Raw genomic sequence first — 23,330 nt, 5'->3', positions numbered from 1 at the left:
AATGTGCCAGGGCAAAACCTAAGCTGAACGCTCGATGGCAGGCTGGGAAGCCCCTGGCCCTGAGCCCTGGGATCCAGGGTGGCCAGACTGAGACCCAGCTCCGCACGATCATCTTCATCAGAAGAACTAACTAATGCTGGAAATAAACAGCTAAGTAAAAGAGAGAAAAAACTTCAAATAAAATCAAAAAAGAGAAAAGTGGCTGAGACTAAGAGCCCCAGCACAGGAACAGCCTGCACTCCTGAGCTAGGCATGTGAAACTTAGTTGGTAAGCAGGAAGCAAGGAGGTATTGACTGAGGGGACCACCCCCTGGGGGTGGGATATGCTAAAAGCTTTGATATTAATATATTCTGTTGCCTAGCTACTCCTACGGAGCAAAGGTCAATAACCCCATTAGTGACGAATATGAAGAGGCGGCGACTGTCGGAGGACGTAAGAGAAAATTATTTTTCCCATGTTGTATAAATGCACAGGCCTTACACCTTTTGAATTTACATTTAAAGGATCCCACCATACTCAAAAACAGGGGGGATATCAGTCACTACCTGTTTTTTCCAAATATGGCTAGGTGCCACCATGCTTTTTACATTCCTTGCCTGTTTGAAGACCACCTTGGGTTTTTTTGAGAGTACTCAACACTGGGCTGTGTACTGCCCTAAAATTGGCCAATGTTTTTGAATGGCTTTCTTGACAGCCCAATGTTGATTACTGAACCTAGTGATGAATACGTTACGATGTTCCTCATCCCTACTCTCAATCCTCCTACTACCACAGCCAACCCTATAGCTTTCAATAGCCTTATGAATGTGTTCTTCCTAATAACCTTTTTCAAGGAACTTTTTCTTGAACATATCCGCCTGTGATAAATACTCTAAGGTATCATTCTGTACAGTTCCTACGTAACCGACATAACTGGCTGTAGGGTATATTTTCCTTCCATTTGGGTAGGTGGCAACTCTTTTGATGTAAATAAGAGTTGCCCGCGGTCTCCTTGAAATGTGTCCTAGAAGTTATATTACCCTCAAGATCCCAGGATAACTCTAAATCCCAAAAAAAAACAAGACCCGCGCATCAACCACATGCGTGAATCTGATTTCATAAGGATTGGAGTTACAGTAGGCCACAAACTTGGCCACTGTATACAGGTCACCATACCAAATTATGAGCACGCATCTCAGTGCAACTGAAGACATCTGTGTGGCTTCATGCACAGATGTCTATTAAAGTCGCACCCATAATCGCCATTAGCAGTGCCTGTTCTACTTTTTCAAATTGATGCGGCACCACCAAGTCAGCGTCGCATTGATTTGAACACTGCTATTGCCGGCAATAGGGTGCGACTTGTCATACATGACAAGTCACATCCTATTTGAATGGTGGATAAGTGCTCCTAATTGAGTCAAGTACACACCATAGAGTAATATGCTTTGTACATATTTCATGTCTGAGGTTTACAGCCACTTTAAGCTCTGAACAGGCCTTTTACAGCATGTAATGAGACAAAGGAAAACTTGTGAAACAGAAGCTTAAGGTTCTTGCTGGCTTGTTAACATCCTACTGGATGAAACATGCCGGGATATTTGGTACGAATGTCTCGCCGCTGAGTGATTCAGGATCGCCAGCGGCTAATGCGAGTTTTAAATAAATACTTGTTTTTTTACTGTATTGTCTGGATTCTATTTGGAACTACACTATGGAAAATCCATCTGGGCTCCTGGTAAACTTTATTTATCCGTTGTGGGAATCCATCTCAAAGTATAAGTGAAAATGCTATGCTGTTCTAGAGGGATTTCCATACATCTTATAAGGCGCACACGCTGCTGTCATAACAGCCATTATTTCTGGTGAGTTCTCAATTTATCTGAAGGTGGTGGATATCTGTACACATTTTATACTACATCTGCAGTCACTGGAGTGATTACTCCAGACTTTCCTTTTTTCCACATCTCTGTTCTTTTGTGTTTAGGCACAGCCAACCAAACAATTTTAAACTAGAAAAGTTTATACATAATATGGAAGCAGGGTGTGTAGCTGCTGTTCTAATTAATTACACTCAATTAGGTACACCTTGCTATTACTGGGTTTGACCCCCTTTTGCCTTCAGAACTGCCTTAACTCTTCGTGCCATAGAACAAGGTGTTGGAAACCTTCCCCACAGATTTTGGTTCGTATTGACACAATAGCATCACGCAGTTGCTACAGATTTGTCGGCTGCACATCCATGATGCAAATCTCCAGTTCCACCACATCCCAAATGTGCTCTACTAGATTGGAGATCTGGTGATTTTGAATGCCATTGGAGTACAGGGAACTCATTGTCTTGTTCAAGAAACCAGTTTGAGATGATCTGAGTTTTATGACATGCGGATTATCCTGCTGGAAGTAGCCATCAGGATATGGGTACACTGTAGTCATAAAGGGATGGACATGGTCAGCAACAATACTCAGGGAGGCCGGGGCGTTTAAACAATCCTCAGTTGGTACTAAGGGGCCCAAAGTGTGCCAAGAAAATATCCCCCACACCATTACACCACCACCACCAGCCTGAACTGTTGACACAAGGCAGGATGGATCCATGCTTTTTTGTTGTTTACGCCAAATTCTGACCCTACTATCTGAATGTCACAGCTAAAATAAAGACTCATCAGACCAGGCAACATTTTTCCAATCTTCTATTGTCCAACTTTGGTGAGCCTGTGCAAATTGTAGCCTCCGTTTTCTGTTCTTAGCTGACAGGAGTGGCACCTGGTGTGATCTTCTGCTGCTAGGTTCAAGGTGTTGTGCGCTCAGAGATGGTATTCTGCATACCTTGGTTGTAACGAGTGATTTGCGTTACGGTTACCTTTCCATCATCTCAAACCCATTCATCTGCCCATTCTCCTCTGACCTCAACAAGGGATTTCCATCCACACAAATGCCACTCATTGGATATTTTCTCTTTTTTGAAACATTCTCTGTAAACCCTAGGTGTGGTTGTGCATGAAAATCCCAGTAGATCGGCAGTTTTTGAAATACTCAGACCAGCCTGTCTGGCACCAAAAACCACGCCACCCCCAAAGTCACTTAAATCCCCTTTCTTCCCTATTCTGATGCTTGGTTTGAACTTCAGCAAGTCGTTTTCCCCACATCTAGATGTCGAAATGCATGGAGTTGCTACCATGTGATTGGCCGATTAGAAATTTGTGTTGCCAAGCAATTGAACAGGTGTACCTAATAAAGTGTCAGGTGAGTGTATATTTCCATGCCATCTATAGACTCTAACCTAATGCTCTGCAAGAAAGGCAGTTCAACTACAGACCTCAGAGAGTGACACCAAAGAACGATGCGTCAGAGAATCTTCCATCCCTGCCGCCGTCAGCTCATCCTGATGTGGAGAAATAAAACAATTATTAGGCGAGTCATGGAAAAACGTTACCTAAAGATTAAGGCAGGCTAGCAACCTCAACTCATACTCTTCAGGATTTTTTCTTTTTCTTTACAGTTCAGTATTAATGGTTCTTATTTATTGTAGCAAAAACATGTAATTTTATCAAAAGTTAAACCTTTACATGGCAGATGAGCTCCTACCAATAAACTAATTTGTGGCCAGATCAAGCGACTATCTCAAGTCCATGGTGCCTGCAGACAACCAAAGGCAACATCTGAGTATGGACGATGAATACAGCCGATTGGACAAGATACATAACCCTGCAAAAGCACCATTTTCCCCTCACATACAGGTCTCCATCGATCCTAGACTTAAAAAGCAACTCCACTTTTGTTGAGAAATAAAAAAATCACCTTTAGACACATTCCTAGTTTTCGTAATATAGGACCTTTGGAAATGCTGTACAAAATGAACTCTCTATGCAACAAGACCTTTGCCAATTGTTATCTGTTAAATCCTTGGCAGTGATTTGTCTTATGCCTAATGAATATTAGAATTTGGTCAATAAAAATCTGAACAAACAGGGGTTTTAACATTTCCTTACTTAAAAATAGAAATAAAAAATATGCTTTAGGTGATCAATTTGCATCGAAGGATTTAACAAGCTATGTTGCAGATTTCTACCAATTTGAAAAAGGCTGTATTATAAACTATGTTCATTATAAGGCAATTTCTGTGGCTGCGTTCATTTTGATCAGCTGATTCACTTGCAATGCAAGTTGCAGGGTCTGCATCCCTTTAGACGTAATTAAAATAGGATCTTGGCTCATCGTGACTCTTTCACAGCTGGCTTCCCATTGTGCATGTACGAGCCCTGCTGTGCCCTGTGAGTGGTCTGGGACCTGTAAAGTGTCCTATGGGCTGCAGGTGGAGGGGAGGGCGAAACTACGCTCCTAGGTGGGAGTGGGGAAACAAACAGCAGAACTCCCGTTTTTAACAGCAGTTGTGCTTTGACCCTTTGGGGGTATCTCAGAGTGACGTTTTTGTTGCAGAGGATGCCTTAAAATCAGACTTGAGAAAATAACCGAAACAATCATACAAGCAGCAAATGACATTTCTGGGGAAGTTCTGTAAACCCACTGTCTACAGAAGGCCTCCAGGATGCTAAATTGAATTTTACAGGAAATTACAATGACCTGCAGTTCTAAAAAGGAAAGCAATTTTTAAGAACATTAAAATTACAATATTGCTGGTGTAGCAAATGTATAAGTTCTCTGTATACAGTAAAACCTTGGATTGCGAGCATAATTCATTCCGGAAACATGCTTGTAATCCAAAGCACTCTTATATCAAAGAGAATTTTCCCATAAGAAATAATGGAAACTCAGATGATTCGTTCCACAACTATTTATTCATAAGTCTTTCAGTTTATAGTCTATATACAAAGATTATAGCAATGTGAGGTTGTGTCATCATAAAATGTCCATCCACAAATGGAAGCCTCCACAAGGGGATTAGAAGAAAAATCCAGCAAGGAGCGACAGAGTATAAAAGAGAAGAGAGGCGCCTCTAAGTGTAGCAGTATGGGGACATTTAATGAAGGTTCAACATTTAGCAACTCACATAGTTGATGATAAAGAGGCACATCTAAGTATGCAGGCATCCGGGGTAAAGCTGTCCACATAGACCATCTTCTGAACCACTGGCTCTCACCAATGTCAGTCTGCAATTGTGATTGGGAAGACTACCCTGCAGTAGAGTGATCTGAAAGCAAGTCTTTGGAGCGCAGCGTGGAAGGGTGTGATGAAGATTACAGTGCGGAGGATGGTCTATGTGGAAAGCTTTACCCCAGATGCCTGCATACTTAGATGTGCCTGTTTTAATCATCAACCATGTGAGCTGCTAAATATTGAACCTTCATTAAATGGAACCATATTGCTACACTTAGAGGCGCCTCTCTTTTCTTTTATACCTAGTTGTGACATGACGCTACTTGTATATCAAGACATCGCTTGTATATCAAGTCAAAAATTTTTTTTTTAATTTGCTTGTCTTGCAAAGCGCTCTCAAACCAAGTTACTCTCAAACCAAGGTTTTACTGTATTTTTATTTGCAAATTTTTTTTTTTACCATGAAAAGGAAATACCCTTTAAATGTGAATGCTCTGCCAAGCAATCGTGCTTATGGCAAAACTGTGGTGTTACCTCCCTGTAACTTCCCTCCTATGTCTATGAAAATATTAGGATCTACACACACCTTAGCAGTCTGGATCTTGTATTTATACTCCTCTGATTTGTCTTTCAGCTTCTTCATATTTTGCGCTCGGACCTCCACTTTGGCCTTTTCCACACTACACTGCTCTTCTGCTTTCCGAAGATCCCTTTGGGTCAGAAACAATATTCATTCAGTAGGGTTTGATCTCGAAGTTTAAAGCAAGTGCCATGTTCTACACTTCCACTTTTTTCTCCTTCAGAAGAGAAACATGGGAGCTGCCACAGACAACTGCTGACAGCATCCAAATGGATCCTGCAATTTTAGCAATGCAACATGTGCTTTTATAATATGAACTGAACCAGCAACCTGTGGACCTCAGAAACATTTTACTGTAGGTCGGCTTTAAAGGATCAAGACGCTATTATTCTTATCCTTTCCTTGTTACTTAACCACTTCTGGACCATTTTGTGATTCGGCACTGCAATACTTTAACGGACAATTGCGCAGTCATGCGATGCTGTACCTAAATAAAATTTATGTCTTTTTTTCCCCACAAATAGAGCTTTCTTTTGGTGGTATTTGATCACCTGTGCGATTTTTATTTTTTTCGCTATAAACAAAAAAAAGCGACAGTTCTGGAAAAAAAATATATATATTTTTCACATTCTGCTATAGAACATTCCCAAAAAAAAAAAAAAAAAAAAATGTAAAAATCTAAATTTTAAATTTTAGGCCAATTTGTTTTATGCTACATATTTTTGGTAAGAAAAAAAATTGCAATAAGTGTATTTTGATTGGTTTGTGCAAAAGTTATCGCATCTACTAACTACGAGAAAGATTTGTCATTTTTATAGTTTTTTCTTTTTACTAGTAATAGCGACGATCTGCAACTTTTTTGCAGGACTGCGACATTGCAGCGGACAGAGACGACCCCTGACTGACATTTTTGACACTTTTGGGGGGACCAGTGACATTACTACAGTAATCAGTGCTAAAAATTTGCACTGTTACTGTAATAATGACACTGGCAGGGAAGGGGTTAACATTGTGGGTGATCAAGGGGTTAAATGTGAGCCTAGGGGAGTGATTCTAACTGTGGGGGGGGGGGGGGGTGTGTGGCTTGTGAAATGACCATAGAGACCTGTGATCCTATATAGAAGTATCACAGGGGCTCTATGATCATTCCAGGGAGAAGAACGGTCAGCTGTGTTTACAACAGCGGACCGTTTTTCTCTCTCAGCGGGGAACGATCGTGGGTGTCAGGCGGCAATCGGAGCTGCCTGCCCCATGCATCCCCGCTGACGAGCGGCGGGCGGTCCTAAAGTGGTTAAGGAACTGCTAACCCAGTATATCCAACCATCATGACTTGTTCCAGTTTAGAGACTCAGGAGCTAGGAAAGAGATGAAACAGTCAGCCTTGGAATTTCAAGTTAGAATTGTAAACTTGTGTTAGATATTAACACAGTGTATCAATAAATAGCTTACATTTTTATAAAAACAGTGTAAAAATGAAGGCAGGCAAATTAATTTCAGAGACATTGTAAACGGATTTGCTAACCAATGCATGCTACGCTGCACTTGGGCTTGGGCATCTAAGCACCAATGAGTTCTGGCAGCAAAACAGTTAACCTACAACTATAAAACTCATCATAACCCTTATATTCATTACTTCAATACCAATGGGAAAAACAAGTAGGCTAAAGAACTCCACAGGCTATCTTTGCTCTGCCATGTTGTCGCACCATAGTTAAAGTTGTTGTAAAGGCAGAAGTTTATCTTAATGCACACTATGCATTAAGATAAAAAACCTTCTGTGTGCAGCAGCCTCCCCAATACTTATCTAAGCCCCATCTCGACCCAGCGATGTTGCATGAGAAAAAGGTAGAAGAAATCCGCGCTTAGGATAAAAGACTAAAAAACAATTAAGGCTGCTGCCCACTTCAAAAAATGCAACCCTGAAAGGGAAGCATCAAATGTATGAAAAAAAAGGGAAGTGATTGGCGCTGCCGGATATAGGGAATAGGGAGTGTATATATATATATATATATATATATATTATATATATATATAGTTAAAATTGGGTAGTGATTGGTTAAGAGCTTGAAATTAAAATATGTGTGCATCCATGTTGGGTAAAAAACATAAACAAATGAAACAATATAAATGTGATATAGATAATCCGATGCGTGGTAAAAGATATAAAAATGATATGCAAATGGCGGTGTGCGTGTTAATATAAGGAAATATATAAATAAGAATATGTGCAGACCCAAGACTAAACGTGTGCAAATCTAGCGGTATAAATAAATAAATAAATAAATAAATAAATATACTACCCAATGTATGAAAATGAGGTGACAAATAAATATGTGCAAAATCAGCAATAAACCTGTGTAGCTTATGACAAAATAGATAGATATGTTACCAAATAGGTGTAGATCCACTAACCGTAATGTATGTGAAGAACCGGCAATAAATACATGCAGGTCCAACAAAATAAATAAATGTATATCCAGGTGTGTGCAAATCCGCTAACTAAGTGCATATGAACATATGTGTATAAAAATAAAGTGGTTATGTGCATATAAATACCAAGGTGAAAAAAATACTTTGCAGTATTGGATACAGGTAAATGGAAAATATGGCTTAATGGTAAACAAGATGCAAGTATATACTCGTGCACATAAGGTGTATATATAGCTTCAGTGGTGAATATACGGTGGGAGTTCAATAAAAGGAACAGATATAGCTGCCCATACACAAGTGCAGCAGTGCAACTTTAACCACTTAAGCCCCGGAGGATTTTCCTGCTAAACGACCAGGGGGTATTTTGCGATTCGGCACTGCGTGACTTTAACGGACAATTGCGCAGTCGTGCAACGCTGTACCTAAACGAATTTGACGTCCTTTTTTTCCCACAAACAAAGCTTTCTTTTGGTGGTATTTGATCACCTGTGCGATTTTTACTTTTTGCGCTATAAACAAAAAAAGAGCGTAAATTTTGCAAAAATAATATTTTTCACATTTTTTTATATGAAATTCCCCCCCAAAAAAATGTAAAAATCAAAATTTTTTTAACATTTTCGGCCAATTTGTTTTATCCTACCTATGTTTGGTAAAAAAAAAAAAAAAAAAAAAAATCGCAAAGAGCGTATTTTTATTGGTTTGCGCAAAAGTTATCGTGTTTACTAACAAAGGGAAAGATTTTTGTCATTTTTGTTGTTTTTTTTTTTTTAACGCGTAATGGCGGCGATCTGCGATTTTTTTTTTCGGTACTGCGACATTGCGGCGGACAGATCGGACCCTTGAATGAAATTTATGACACTTTTGGGGTTACCAGTGACATTTCTACAGTAATCAGTGCTATAAATATGCACTGTTACTGTAAAAATACACTGGTAGTGAAGGGGTTAACTTTATTTGGGAGGGAGGGGCTGTGTGTGTCCCTAGGGGCGTGCTTTCTACTGTGATTGGCTGTGGCTTGAGGTGAAAGGACACTGATCAACAGATCTACATAGTAGATCTGTCTGATCAGTGTTTTAACACCGAGGAGAATGACAGGCAGCTTGTTTACACTAGCTGCCTGACTTTCTCCCTCTCCCCTGACGATCGCCGAGTGAGCGGCGGACATCGGGTCCGCCGGTCACGCGCGGGGGGGGGCCCGTGACCGCGCGGGAGCGCGCCTCCGGCGGCGCGCGCTCGCTCCCCAGACCCTCCCAGGCTAGTGACGTTAATTAACGTCACTCTGCCTGGCAGGGGCTGACCGCCGCAGTAAATTTACTTGCGGCGGTCGGCAAGCGGTTAAAAGGTGAAACTGTGCAAACTCAGCAAAATAAATAACTGTCACTATATGAAGACACAACCAATAAATCCAGGTGTCATGCAATCAAAGCTGGTGAGTGAATCCAAAAAGTCCTAAAGATGTATAGTCCATATACAAATTGTTGAAGTGCTCTTTTCTCTATGGCCCGGAGTGCAGTGAGTGGGCAGAAGGTAGGGTGCTCCCCTTCTCCTGGGGTCCTGCGCTTACCAGATTCAAGTACCCCTACAGGGGTGAATAGCGGGTCGATATTGGGGATCGCTCCCATACACCGGCAACCTGGTCACTTCTCCTATCCTTCCTCCCTGAACTCGATTCCACTCCGCAATAAAGTAGGTATTTGGCTTACGGCATCAGTAAATTGGGGAAATATCCAGTACAATCCCCGGGTATAAAAAAAGGGAAAGAAGCCTCCAATAGTGAAGAATCGCTTAAAAAAACTTTTTATTTTAATAAAAATAGACATGTACTCACATAACATATCAACAGGTAGCGCGTCCGTCTGGCATAGGAGCCGCAACAACCCTATGCCAGACGGACGCGCTACCTGTTGATATGTTATGTGAGTACATGTCTATTTTTTTCACCTTGGTATTTATATGCACATAACCACTTTATTTTTATACACATATGTTCATATGCACTTAGTTAGCGGATTTGCACACACCTGGATATACATTTATTTATTTTGTTGGACCTGCATGTATTTATTGCCGGTTCTTCACATACATTACGGTTAGTGGATCTACACCTATTTGGTAACATATCTATCTATTTATTTTGTCATAAGCTACACAGGTTTATTGCTGATTTTGCACATATTTATTGGTCACCTCATTTACATACATTGGGTAGTATATTTATTTATTTATACCGCTAGATTTGCACACGTTTAGTCTTGGGTCTGCACATATTCTTATTTATACATTTCCTTAGATTAACACGCACACCGCCATTTGCATATCATTTTTATATCTTTTACCACGCATCGGATTATCTATATCACATTTATATTGCTTGAATTGTTTATGTTTTTTACCCAACATGGATGCACACATATTTTAATTTCAAGCTCTTAACCAATCACTACCCAATTTTAACTATATATATATATATATATATATATATATATATACATACACTCCCTATTCCCTATACTGTGCAATTTTCTTACAAAACCACCAGGTTACACTTTTGAGGAGTGATCAACTAACATTAAGCAATCCAATTCAGATGTTGCATGAGAGCCTCGGTTGTCCAGGACTCTCCCTCCCAATTGGCTGAGACACAGCAGTGAGCGTCATTGGCTTCTGCTGCTGTCAGTGAGCCAAATCAGGAGAGAGAATGGGCGGTGCCAAGCCGCAGCTCCGTGTCTGAATGGACACAAGGAGCAGCGGCTTGGGTGCCCCCATAGCAAGTAATCAGCAGGAGGGAGGGGCCAGGATCGCCGGCAAGGAACCGAAAAGAGGACCTGGACTGCTCTGTGCTAAAGCACTGCACAGAGCACGCAAGTATAACATGTTTTTTTATAATAAAACACACACACGACTAAGATAACTTTAAATTTAAAGAAACCAGATATACCGGAGCTTAAATCCTCAAAAGCTTGTATTTTTCTAGAAAGGGTATATAGCATTGTGCAGAGGGTTATCCATAATTTCTAGTGTTAACATGTGGTCACACCTAAAAGATTATATGCATGTACACGCTATTAGGATTTGAGCACAGGTATATCTTGTTTCTGTTGCAATACAGGTCAGTGACCAAATCTGAACCTAGTAGCTCTCCCCTATTTTGTGTCTGTTGCTCCATGTTGGCATTGTGTTCAACGTAGCATTTGCATTAGCAGAGCAGAGTAGGACTGGCCAAAAGAGGGATTACTTTGACGTAGTTGGCCAGCTCAAACATTTATTGCAATGTATGAACTAAAAATCACTGTTTTTCATCAAGTTTAAAAGGGACTCTAAAAAAGGTTTTTTTTTTTTACAAAAACAAAAAAAAAAAAAAAAACTCTGCAATGGTTTTGCTTAGAGCAGCCTGGACCTCTTCTTCTGGGGTTCCTTGCCAGCTCTCCTGGCTCCATCTCTTTAGCAAGAGATGTGCTGCCTATGTTTATAGACACAGATAGTGAGGCTCAGCCCCACCCCCTTGTCACAAGATTGACTTACAGCAGCGGGAGCCAATGGCTCCTGCAGCTGCCTCTGTCCTGTGAGGAGACAGCATGGAGAGAGCTAATGATCTCAGTTACAGCACTGGTTTAAAAAAAAAAAAAAACACACCCTTAAGGCTTTAGAACCACATTTAGTGCCAGTTCACACTATTGCGATGACAGACATCGCATATGATTTCGGAGCGCACTGCTCCTAAAATCACATGCAATGTCTACGCGGTGCGAATTCAGCCATACAGTTTGTATGGCTGAATTTGCACCGCAATCGCAGTGAACTCGCACAGGACCCTTTTTTTGGTCCGCAGAAGAATCGGATCGCATGGTGGTTCACACCAGTGCGATCCGATTCCTGTGCGAATTGATCTGAGGGTGTCGTTACCTTTGAATTGACACCCCCAGCGTATCACATATGGCAGTGTGAACTGCCTGTGCTGCAGATGCAATAACACGCAGTCGATTTGCAGTGTTCCCGCATCGCAATAGTGTGAACCCGCACTTAAACATACTTTCAGTATGGCCCTACAATCTACATTTTTGTCTGAATGTGCGTCTCGTGAAAAGGATTCCATACTTCAGTCCGTGGGTCTACGCACACAAATCCCTGGTAAAATATGGCCCAACATATAAAAAAAAAAAAACTAACTGTTCGTTGGGGTGGACAGATTAATTTTCTCAGAGGGTACATGGCAATACTTACTGTTCCAGGGATTTCTCCAGCACAAGAGCGTTTGTCAACTTCTTTCTCAAGTTTATCAGCTCTAGTTCCAACTCTTGATTACTGGACTCTATGGCTACCAGTTTAGAACTCAGGTCATTCACTGCCGGGATGTAGCTGAGGGGAAAAATAAATAAATAAAAAAAGTAGCAGCGGTCACAGCAGAAAACTGTCAGCGGATGTTCGCTGCTAGGACACATATCTGTCATAAGAGGTGGCCATTACCAAGGTATTCATCAGCTTGCTGAATGGAACACCTACCAGTGACATCACCTGCATAATGTACTCCAGGGAGTGTATCAATGACAGCGAGGCTGCCAATGAGGAGGCTAGGTAGCGATTGCTGCTATCCAGTAGGAAGTCAGCAACAATAGACTGTAGTAGAACTGAAAAACAGATGAGGTACAGTCATACCTTGTTAGTGAGGAGTCCTTTATCTCCAGTGCCAGGCAACTGTCAACAAGCTGGTTCAAATATGTATTACCCATGCGAGAAAGGTTAGTGTAGGATGGACCCAGACTATCTGAGAGTAGCTCCTGTAGGTAAGTGGCTACAACAAAAACACAAGATTACATTTACAGCTTTGTCACAGTAAAAACGCCCCACATTATCAAACAGTCAGTTGGACTTCATTAAAATGTTCTAAATCGGGCAATGATCTTAGACCCTCCATCCCCAAAATTTTAGAATCTTTGTCATCTAAAAAGGAGTTTGCTTTGTACATATGAATTTGACATCAAAACAAAATAATGTTGGCTCTTCAGAAATCTTTAAACAGTCATGTACCAGCCTGTAATACCCCTTTCACTGTACAAACAATGCTCTATGTGCCCTGTGCCAAGAAAAACGTAATTAAAACATTTTTTTTTTAAAAAGAAAATAACGTGTGAACCACAGCTGCTGTTCTACCCAAGTTAATGCTGTGATGCCACCTAGTGTTAAAACTAAAAATGTGCGATGAACACGCTATAGAAAAACAAATGTACTTAAATCACATATATAAATACATAATGCAACATAACAGACAGTTCAAACTAACTCCAAAAAATGTCTATGTGACTCTTATGATACATACTTCGTGTGATAAAGGAGTCCAAATATCAAACAAACACAAATGGAAAACTCTTGCTGTAATGATTGGAATCAAAATTTTCATTGTGCACATACCTATACAGTAAACTCCCCTCCATTGCGGGGGTTACGTTCCGGACCCAGCTGCGAAAAGTGAAAATCCGCGAAATAGAAAAACCCTATTAAAATGCATTTTAGGCATGTTTTTTTTTTACTGTCACTGTACGTGTAAAAGCATTTTAAGGTCTTTAAACACACTTTTAAAACAATAGAAACTCATTTAAACATATAAAAGATACTGAGAGACAGAGCAAGAGCTATGGAAAACACAAAAATATTTCATTTTTAATGATTTATATAGTAAAATAACATTACAAAAAAAAAAAAAAACGCAATATACAGGGGCTGCAAAAACTGAACCTCGATGGAGCGGGGGTTTACTGTAAACAACCGATGAAGTGCACCAATACATGCCCATGCCACACACCCACTTTACACCATACCGAAAATCACATGACACTAGGAGTTTGGATCAAAAAGGCTTTTATACAGAAATGATGCCTCCGCCATCTTGCTTTAACACTACGGACCCCCTGGCGCCACTCCAAGTCATGTCAGGCAAGTATATAAGAAGACCACAAAAAAGACCACATTGTGTTTCAATTTTATCAGCGCACAAAAAGGTGCACATTCCCCTTTAAAATGCTCACTGACTGACATTAATAGGTGCTCAGGCCTTGCACTCAGAATGTCCATTAGTGTAATGTATGAGAGACACCGCTGTTCCCATTCTGGAACCAGTGTGTGCTCCAAAACCCAGGAGTGATGTCCGTGGATGTGATGTCAGAGTCCTCATGCCACCTAAAAGCGTTTCACCCAATCTGCCGCCCTCAAGAAGTGGAAATATAGAGTGCCAGTCCTGCTGACCCATTATTGTGAGTTAGCAACTCGGGGGAGGGAAGGCAATCCGGGTTTTTATTTTATTTTTTAACACACTCCAATCACTGTTTAAAGGTTTCATTAATTTGCTACTGTAAACAGGGAGCCGCCCCTGCTGGAAGAACACAGTAATTACTCTGGCAATAATTGCGTGCAAAAATCTGACATGCTCGTTGTACCCAAGTCAAATCAATGGATCGACTTGGGTACAATCAGCCTGACTATAGGTGGTTTGAATCTTGGCTGGTCCCTGCTGAACCGGCCAAGATTCAAACCATCTATGATTGGCGTACCGTAATTCTGCTAAAACGACAAACTGTAATTGTGTAACGAACAAGAAAAATGTTGTATGGTCAAACTGGGTAACAAGGTTCATAAACACTATAGCTAGCCCTAATTGGTCTTTTCAGTAAAATGCAAATAGGGTTTTTTTCAGGTTAAGATCAAAAGTGTTTGACAGACCAATCTTTTCATTTTCGTAGATGGGTGAAAGAAATAAACTATTTCAAAAAAATTTGAAATGCTGACACATTAGTATGCAAGCACAGACCCAAAAAAACAGTATACAAAATTGCATGCATGGAAGCTACCTGGGTACATAATATTGATTGAATATATATGCTGGATGAGTGGAGTGCCTCCGTGTTTGCTATGACAAGGATTAGGTACTTTGAAGGCTTCCGAATGTTGTATGTTCGCAAAAAATAAACAAACCCAGTGGTAAATATGTAGTACCTCAAAAAAAGAAAGCTATATCCATCCAAACACAAAAAAAAAAAAAAAAAGGGGATAAAATTTTCATATAGGTAAAGTGCTGCAGGACCAAAGTGTGACAGTGCTGAGAGCTGAAAACTGGACTGGGCGGGAAGGGTGTGAAAGTGCCCAGTAGACAAGTGATTAAACTGTTACTAAACCCAGGGCCCTGCATTCACTAAATCTGGGCTCCCACACTACATATGCAATTATTTTGGTAAATATAAACTGCTAAATACCTTTTCTCAGCAGCAGTATGTAGCAGTCTTGTGACTTCTATCAGTGCCTGCTTGTAGGAGGAGTTTTCGTACTGCACTAGCTGTCCTATCAGAATGCAGGACCCCCAACCCTCTGTCTGTACAGTTCTGATTGGCCCTGTGCCGATCACATGCACTTTCCCAAGAAAAAAAAAATCCCTCTAGCAATACACATGTAATGTAATTTGCTCCAACATTGTAATTATCTAATTGCCAAGTTGGAGATTCTTACCCATGGATCCTTTCAGTTTTAACCACTTGCCGTCCGTCCACCGCAGAAATATTGTGGCAGGCTGGCTCGGCTGCGCGAATCGGCATACCTATACGACGATCCGTGGAAGCGATCCTGGGGGTGCGCATGCTCCATTAGCAAGCAGGGAAGCTGATTCATGGGGCCAGCGATTGCTCCCTGTGGAGAGAGTACGGTCTGCTGTTGTAAACACAGCAGACAGTTGTTCTCTCAGGAATCAACACAGAGTGCCTGTGATACTCTTATTTAGGATCACAGGTCTGTGTTGATTCCACAAACCCACTCCCCCCTCACAGTAAGAAAACACTCCCTAGGAATACACTTAACCCTTTGATCGCCACTGAGTTAACCCCTTCCCTGCCAGTGTCATTATTACAGTAACAGTACATATTTTTAGCATTGATTACTGTAGTAATGTCACTGGTCCCCCCAAAAATGGCAGTTAGGGGTCCGATCTGTCCGCCGCAATGTCGCAGTCCCGCTAAAAATGGCTGATCGTCGCCATTACTAGTAAAAAAATAAATAAATAAAAATGACAAATCTTTCCTCTAGTTTGTAGAAGCGATAACTTTTGCGCAAACCAATCAAAACACGCTTATTGGGTTTTTTTTTTTTAACCAAAAATATGTAGCAGAATACAAATTGGCCTAAAATTATGAAAAAATTTGATTTGATTTTTACATTTTTTTTATTGGGAATTTTATATGGCAGAATGTGAAAAATATATATTTTTTTTTCAGAATGGTCATCCTTTTTTTGTTTATAGCGCAAAAAATAAAAATAACGCAGTGCCAAATCGCAAAAAATGGCCTGGTCATTAAGGGGGTAAATTAAAAGTTTAAAAAGAGTGCGCTGATAACTATAAATGAGCTGCAACCAAAAGGTCCAAATACCTGATTTGGAAAATGTGAATGAAAAAATAAAATAGTCTGGTGCGCTAAACAAAAATTGTATCATTATTATGTGATATGAACCACAAATGTAACAACCTGTGATGCTGATGATACAATAGAACAAATAATGTGACAGTGGTGCTACCCACAAACAATAGAAAATTGTGACTGTGAAATATCCCCAAAAAGGGGTGTGGTGACAACCAATAAATCTGATAACACAATGTGTACTGATATCACAATATACCAAAAATATTGACTCTAGTGATTCCCACTAACATATTCCCTCATTGTTAGTGGGAATCACTAGTCAATATATAAATATATATAGAATCACCTTCAGCTTTTATTTCTGCAGTTTTCACTTTCTGATCCTCAATGACAAGGGTTAGATCTTTATCCCGAGCCTCGTTCCACTCCGCTAACTGACACAAGAGCTCCACAGTCCGTGTGTTCACCTCGTAGGGTGGCATTGCTTTGTCACCAAACATTTTCTTCAACCATGTGATAATCTGTAGAAAGGATTAAAAAAATGCTGAGAACAAATTTACCCTAAGGGCTCATTACATCACCTGGGATAGGGGAGGGTGAGTTTTATTTTTGCCATCTGTGTCCCATTGCGGAGATTTCCCTTGACTTCCTGTCCCATAGCCAAACAGGAAGTGAGAGGAAATCTCTGCAAATGAAGGGAATTCCTCGGGGATCCCCAGAACTAGTGTCCCCATTGGAAGATTTCCCCCCTTTTCTGGGGATAACCCAAAATTTGGGATTGTCTTTTTACTTTCAATGAAAATGGTAAACAGCACAAATAGAGAGGGGGAATCTTCCTAACGGGGGTATAGACAACAATAAAAACTGACAAGCGTTCTAATCCCTCTGTACTCTAAAGTATAACTAAAGGCAAAACTTTTTCTTTTTAGTTTTGAATAGAGTACAGGGGGATTAGAATGCTTGCCAGTTTTTACTGTTGTCCATACCTCCGTTAGGAAGATTCACCCTCTCTATTTGTCCTGTTTACCATTATCATTGAAAGTAAAACAAAAAAAAAAAAAAGATTTTGGGTTGTCCACAGAAAAGTAATAGGGGGGAAATCTTCCAGTAGGGGCACTAGTTCTGGTGACCTGGGGGTCTCAAAGGAATTCCCTTCATTTGCAGAGATTTCCTCTCACTTCCCGTTTGGCTCAGGGACAGGAAGTCCAGGGAAATCTCTGTAATGGAACACAGATGGCAGAACTAAAACTGACAGGGATGTTCTAATTTCTCTCCCCTCTATCCAAAACTAGAAAAAAATAAAAAAGAAGGGGTTTGCCTTTAGTTATACTTCAACATTGCAACACAAATAATACTTGTGTGACAATCTAAAGCCCTGTACACACGCACAGATTGTTGGCCGTAAATTGTCGGCCAACGACTGATCTGCCGATTGTAGGCTTGTTAGTATGATGCTTCCGACAACCAACTGCAAATTTTCGGCCGAAAAAAATCTGGTGTGCATGCTATAAAAATTTTTTTTGGTCAACAAAGAACGGCCGATTGTTCGTCAGTCAGTACAGATTTCGGCAGACAAAAATCAGATGAGCAAGACTGGGCATGCTCAGAGAAGAAAAAACACACGGAAAGTCAACCAGCACATGACATCACTTCTGAAGTTGGTTTTTGTTGGCCAGTGCAAGTCTAGAGCACATTTCAACCAACAAACAACACTGGACAAAAGACGGCCGATCGGTTGGCCAACAATCTGTGCGTGTGTACAGGATTATACTTGAAAAATGTCCATCTGCCTGTCTGCTGGCCATCTCTTTCCACAACTTGCTAGGCTCAAGAGTAAGTTTAGGAGGTGTACACTAAGCGCTTTATATGCATAAACACGTATTTTACATGCGTTTTTTATTCTGAACCTTTCTGCCAGTGTGGTCCAGTGTTTATATGGATATTGAATTTGGCCCTTGTGCATGACCCTGAATAAAACATGTGATGTCCTTATTGTAGGTTTCTAAAGAAGCACATCTTTGATAACAAAAAGTTAGATCCCTGGGTAGTATTTAAACTGTTGGTCACACTTAAGCTAACCCTTTTGCTGCCAGAACAGTTTTTGCTTTTTTTAATCTGGGGGCGGGGGTCTGTACACTACCCGTGTACAGAACACCCTTTAGGTTGATATATTGCATTTTATATAAAATGACAACGCTGCAGAATGAAAAGAAAAGATCATTTTATTCAATTACAATATGCGTTTGCTATATTCTTTTTTTATTTGCCATTTTAACTAAGTTATGGGCCTATAATTATTGCTCTCACTCCAGTGTGCACAGCAATATGCAAGGTTTGGAGCACAAGAGGTGTTTTCATACATGTGTTTACATGCATATGTGCACATATGTGGTGATGGTGGTGGTGGTGGTGGTGGTGGGGGGGGTGTTGTGTTCATTTGACCCCTATTGAAGAAACTAGGGCACAGGTCACGCTCCATAAGCTTCTCTCTCAGCCACAGCAGCCCAGGAAAGTGGCAGCAGAAACAGGTGGCGGCTTAATGGATGTTGCTTCTGGGTTCTTACTGGGTAGGGAAGATTAGCAAACTGATGTTCACTGGTCTTCTTCACCCCTACATGAGGACATCCACACCATGCAGGCCTCAAGCCAGAAAGTGGGACAGCAGAGCCAGGGATAAATGGCAGAGGTAATTTCTGGTGGTCTGAAAGCCCGATCATATTCATCCAAAAGCTGACAGTCATCTTATGAGATATACACAGCAGCCCAGGGGTTTATGCAAAACTAGCGTGTACACCATACTGTGGTAGCTGTGGTCAAAAGACTAGTCACCAGTGCACTCTGTTCTGCATTCCTGTGAACCATATTCAGCCGACAGCAAGCTTAAGTCCATTGCCGGCTGACGTCACTCAACCTGTCCTGGCTCTATAATGATTCCCAATGTTAATAATGGGATCCACCTAAATGCCTGCCCTGGACTGGAAGCTGGCTCAGCCTCTCAGTGGAAGGTAGATAGCCTGAACCAGCCTCTCCCACAGCCCAGCACTCCAGTGAGCGCTGGAGAGGCAGAGCAATTAGCGGTCTTTGATCAAGCAGTTCTTGGTGTAGAGACCATAAAGAACAGATGCTGCACCCACCTCAGTGACTTGTTTTTTTCTAAAATCTCAATTTCTTTTAATCACTTGCTGACCGCACTATAGCTGAAAGACGGCTACAGTGTGGTTGTCTAGTTCTGAGAGGGCGTATTGACGTCTTCCCACAACCCTGCCCCCCTACGCGCCCCAAGTGATTGCCATGTCCTTTGGACACAGCTGAGCACGGATCGAGGTAAAGGGTCAATCACAGTTGCCCTTTACCATGTGATCAACTGTGTCCAATCACAGCTGATCCCATGTAAACAAATGCCAGTTATCAGCATTTCCTTTCCTCGTCGCTGTTACTGTGTGAAGAAAGCAAATCCGATAACTGGCTATCCTGTAAAAGCACACATTTACACTGATAATCAGGGCACTGATCATTAATGCCCTTATCAGCGCAGAATAATTACTTATAACATTTTATAACAGAAAAAATAAAAAATGTTTTTACGTTCGCAAAAAATAAAAAACCCAGTGGTGAATATGTACCACAAAAAAGAAAGCTATATCTATCCAAAAAAAAATATAAATAAATAAAAAGGGGGGATAAACAATTCTCTAAAAATCTAGGACTAGCTGCCTATTGCCAATAAGGCTTCACAGAGTCAGACTCCTAGCAGATGCTAATATCATCAGTTCAACCACCTGTCTTCCACACATTGTAATCATGCTGATTTACCCTGTGTGTATATACTTATAATGTGCAATTTTGTATTTTGTTTTAGCCTTGTTGTCGGCAGTCTGGTTTAAGTATGCTGAGTTAATTACCTTGTTAATGATAACCTTGTCTAGATGGGATTAGCCATGAGTCAGCTGTACTTTATCTAACCATTGTGTGATGACGTGGGTAAATATTCGGGTCATTGTTCATGTAGTGACTGACATACTTCTCAAGTGTATAAAAAGTCTGTTTCTTATTCAATAAAGGAGTTAGTTGTTTTCAGATAAATACAAGCTAAAGCCTCGTACGCACGCGTCAAAAATCGGCAAGGAATTTTCGTCCGATTTTCGGCTTGTTAGTATGATGCTTCCGACAACCGACTCCGACTTTTCGGCCGAAAAAAATCTGGTGTGCAGGCTATAAAATTTTTGTTGGCCGTCAACACAACGGCCGATTTTCGTGCGGTCAGTACAGATTTCGACAGGGAAAAATCTAATGAGCAAGACTGGGCATGCTCAGAGAAGAAAGAACACAAAGAAAGAAAACCAACACATGACATCGCTTCTGAAGTAGAATTTTGTCGGGCGAGAAAATTCGTGTGCAGTCTAGAGCACATTCCAACCAACAAAACACCACTCTGGACAAAAGTCGGACGATCGGTCGGCCGATAATCATTGCGGGTGTACTAGGCTTAAGTTGTCGGCTAGCTTTGTATGCGGGGTGGCTGGAATAAATGGATTTTTGTAGGAACTTACCGTAAAATCCTTTTCTCTTAAGCTCATTGACAGACGCAGTCCTCTTTGATTAATATCAAATTGGGTTATACTGCCCTCTACAGGAGTAGGACACTAGGCAGAAGAAAACGTTCTGGCTACACCTTAGGGGCAGTCCCAGAGGGTATATCCTCTCTCTCTCTGCTACAGGATGTCAGTTATGTCACAAAGCAGTGTCAGAGAATTTAACCCAACCCAACTCAAAATAGAGGGGCGGGTACTGCGTCTGTCAATGAGCTTAAGAGAAAAGGATTTTACGGTAAGTTCTTACAAAAATCCATTTTTCTCTGTCGCTCATTGACAGACGCAGTCCTCTTTGATTAATATCAAATTGGGATGTCCCAAAGCAGTGCCACAAATGAGGGGTGGGATAACGGAAATCAAAATCCAATCCAGAAGGCCCAACCGGTGCCAACTAGAAGTCTTAAAGGCTCATCAAACAAAAGGATGAGACTCAACTGAAAACCCAACAGAAAAAAACCCTTGAGGTAGACCACCGGTCTCCTCAAATAGCGGCCTGCAGAACCTTGCGGCCAAAAGAGGCATCCGCCGATGCCATCACATCAACTTTATAAAATTTTGCAAAGGTATGCACCGACAACCATGTAGCCGCCTTGCAAATCTGAAGCACTGACGCCTGATGGCGAAAGGCCCATGAAGCACTAAGCGCCCGAGTGGAGTGCGTCTTAACAGGGAACGGAGGCTCCCGACCCTTAATAGAAAAAGCCTGTACCACCGTCTGTCTGATCCATTTGAAGATAGTCGCGGCAAATGCAGGCAACCCCTTCTTAGAGCCATCCGTGATCACAAAAAGTGAATCCGTCTTACGAAATGAATCCGTAGTATTCAAGTATACCCTGATCGCCTGAACCACATCCAAGGAATGCAACGCGAATTCCCGAGGATGACTGGGCTTAGGACACAGGGAAGGCAATACAATGTCCTCATTCAAATGAAACTCTGAAACCACCTTAGGAAGGAAGGATGGATTCGGACGAAGAACAACCTTATCCCTATGAACCACCAGATATGGGGAACGACAGGATAATGCGGCCAGTTCTGATACCCTGCGTGCAGAAGTGATAGCCACCAAGAAGGCCACCTTCTGGGATAAAGTAAGCAAGGGAATCTCCCTGATATTTTCAAAGGGAGGTTTCTGAAGAACCGACAGCACCAAATTAAGATCCCAGGGCAGGTAAGGGTGCGCGCACCGGCGGAGCCAGGTGCCGCACTCCCTGGATGAAACTCCGCATTAAGGAATGAGTAGCCAGAGGCTTCTGAAAGAAGATTGCGAACGCTGAAACCTGACCCTTGATGGTGCTCAAGGACAGTTTCTGCTCAACCCCCTTTTGCAGAAAGGCCAATATTCGGGCCACCGAGTAAGAACGTGGAGGGAACCCAAGGGATTCACACCACGCGATATAAGACTTCCATGTGCGATGATAGACTTTTCTGGAAGTCGCTTTCCTTGCTTTAATTAGAGTAGGAATAACTGAAGCTGACAACCCTTTGTCCTTCAGCACCTGGGTCTCAATAGCCAGGCCGTTAAAGCCAGCGATTGTAAAGCAGGATGGAAGATCGGTCCCTGCGACAGCAAATCCTCCCTGAGAGAAGTCGCCAAGGAACGTCTGCGACCAGCCTGACCAGGTCAGCGTACTAGGCCCGATGGGGCCAATCCGAAGTCACAAGGATGACTGGAATTCCCTCCACCTCTATCCTGCGAAGAAGTTTCGGCAGCAACTTGAGAGGAGGGAAGGCATACAGTAGCTGGTACTGCCCCCACGGGGCGACCAGCGCGTCTGCGGCGTCTGCTAGAGGATCGCGAGAGCGAACTACAAACCTCCGCACCTTCCTGTTGAGCCGAGATGCCAACAGATCTATATCCGGGGTGCCCCAACGAAGGCACAATTGGTGAAATACCTCTGGATGAAGAGACCATTCCCCTTGATCCAGAATCTGACGGCTGAGATAATCTGCCTGCCAATTCTCCACCCCCGGAATGAATACCACGGAGAGAGCTGGAACAAATCGTTCCGCCCAACGAAGAATGCTGGCCACTTCTATGGCCGCCAGGACACTCTTGGTGCCCCCCTGGTGATTGACGTAAGCCACTGCTGTGGCATTGTCCGACTGGATCCGCACCGGGCTGCCCCGGAGCTGCTCAGTCCAATGAATCAGACAAAGTCTGATCGCTCTCAGTTCCAATACATTTATCGGTAACCTGGACTCTTCCAGGGACCAAAGCCCCTGAGCAGATAATTTGCCAAGAATTCCTCCCCACCCGGATAGACTGGCATCCGTGGTGACAATCGTCCAGTATA

At 41.8% G+C, this 23,330-nt stretch overlaps 1 protein-coding gene across 1 annotated transcript in view; it reads right to left on the bottom strand.

Annotated features, from left to right (window-relative positions):
• The window catches only part of HAUS1 (HAUS augmin like complex subunit 1), a 53,617-nt gene that overhangs the window by 24,851 nt on the left and 5,436 nt on the right, over positions 1–23,330 (bottom strand). Inside the window, exons 2-6 of the mRNA XM_082254880.1 lie at positions 16,788–16,962; positions 12,702–12,837; positions 12,270–12,404; positions 5,625–5,748; positions 3,300–3,365 (exon numbers count right to left, since the gene is read on the bottom strand). Of these exons, the coding sequence (XP_082111006.1) occupies positions 3,300–3,365; positions 5,625–5,748; positions 12,270–12,404; positions 12,702–12,837; positions 16,788–16,962 (636 nt within the window). The remainder of the gene's footprint in view (positions 1–3,299; positions 3,366–5,624; positions 5,749–12,269; positions 12,405–12,701; positions 12,838–16,787; positions 16,963–23,330) is intronic.

The sequence above is a fragment of the Pelophylax lessonae genome (genome assembly GCF_965119305.1).
Source record: "Pelophylax lessonae genome assembly, chromosome: 4".
Classification (NCBI taxonomy): Eukaryota; Metazoa; Chordata; class Amphibia; order Anura; family Ranidae; genus Pelophylax; species Pelophylax lessonae.
Note: the sequence above shows the minus strand (reverse complement) of the source record. Positions and strands in the feature narration are given on the sequence as shown.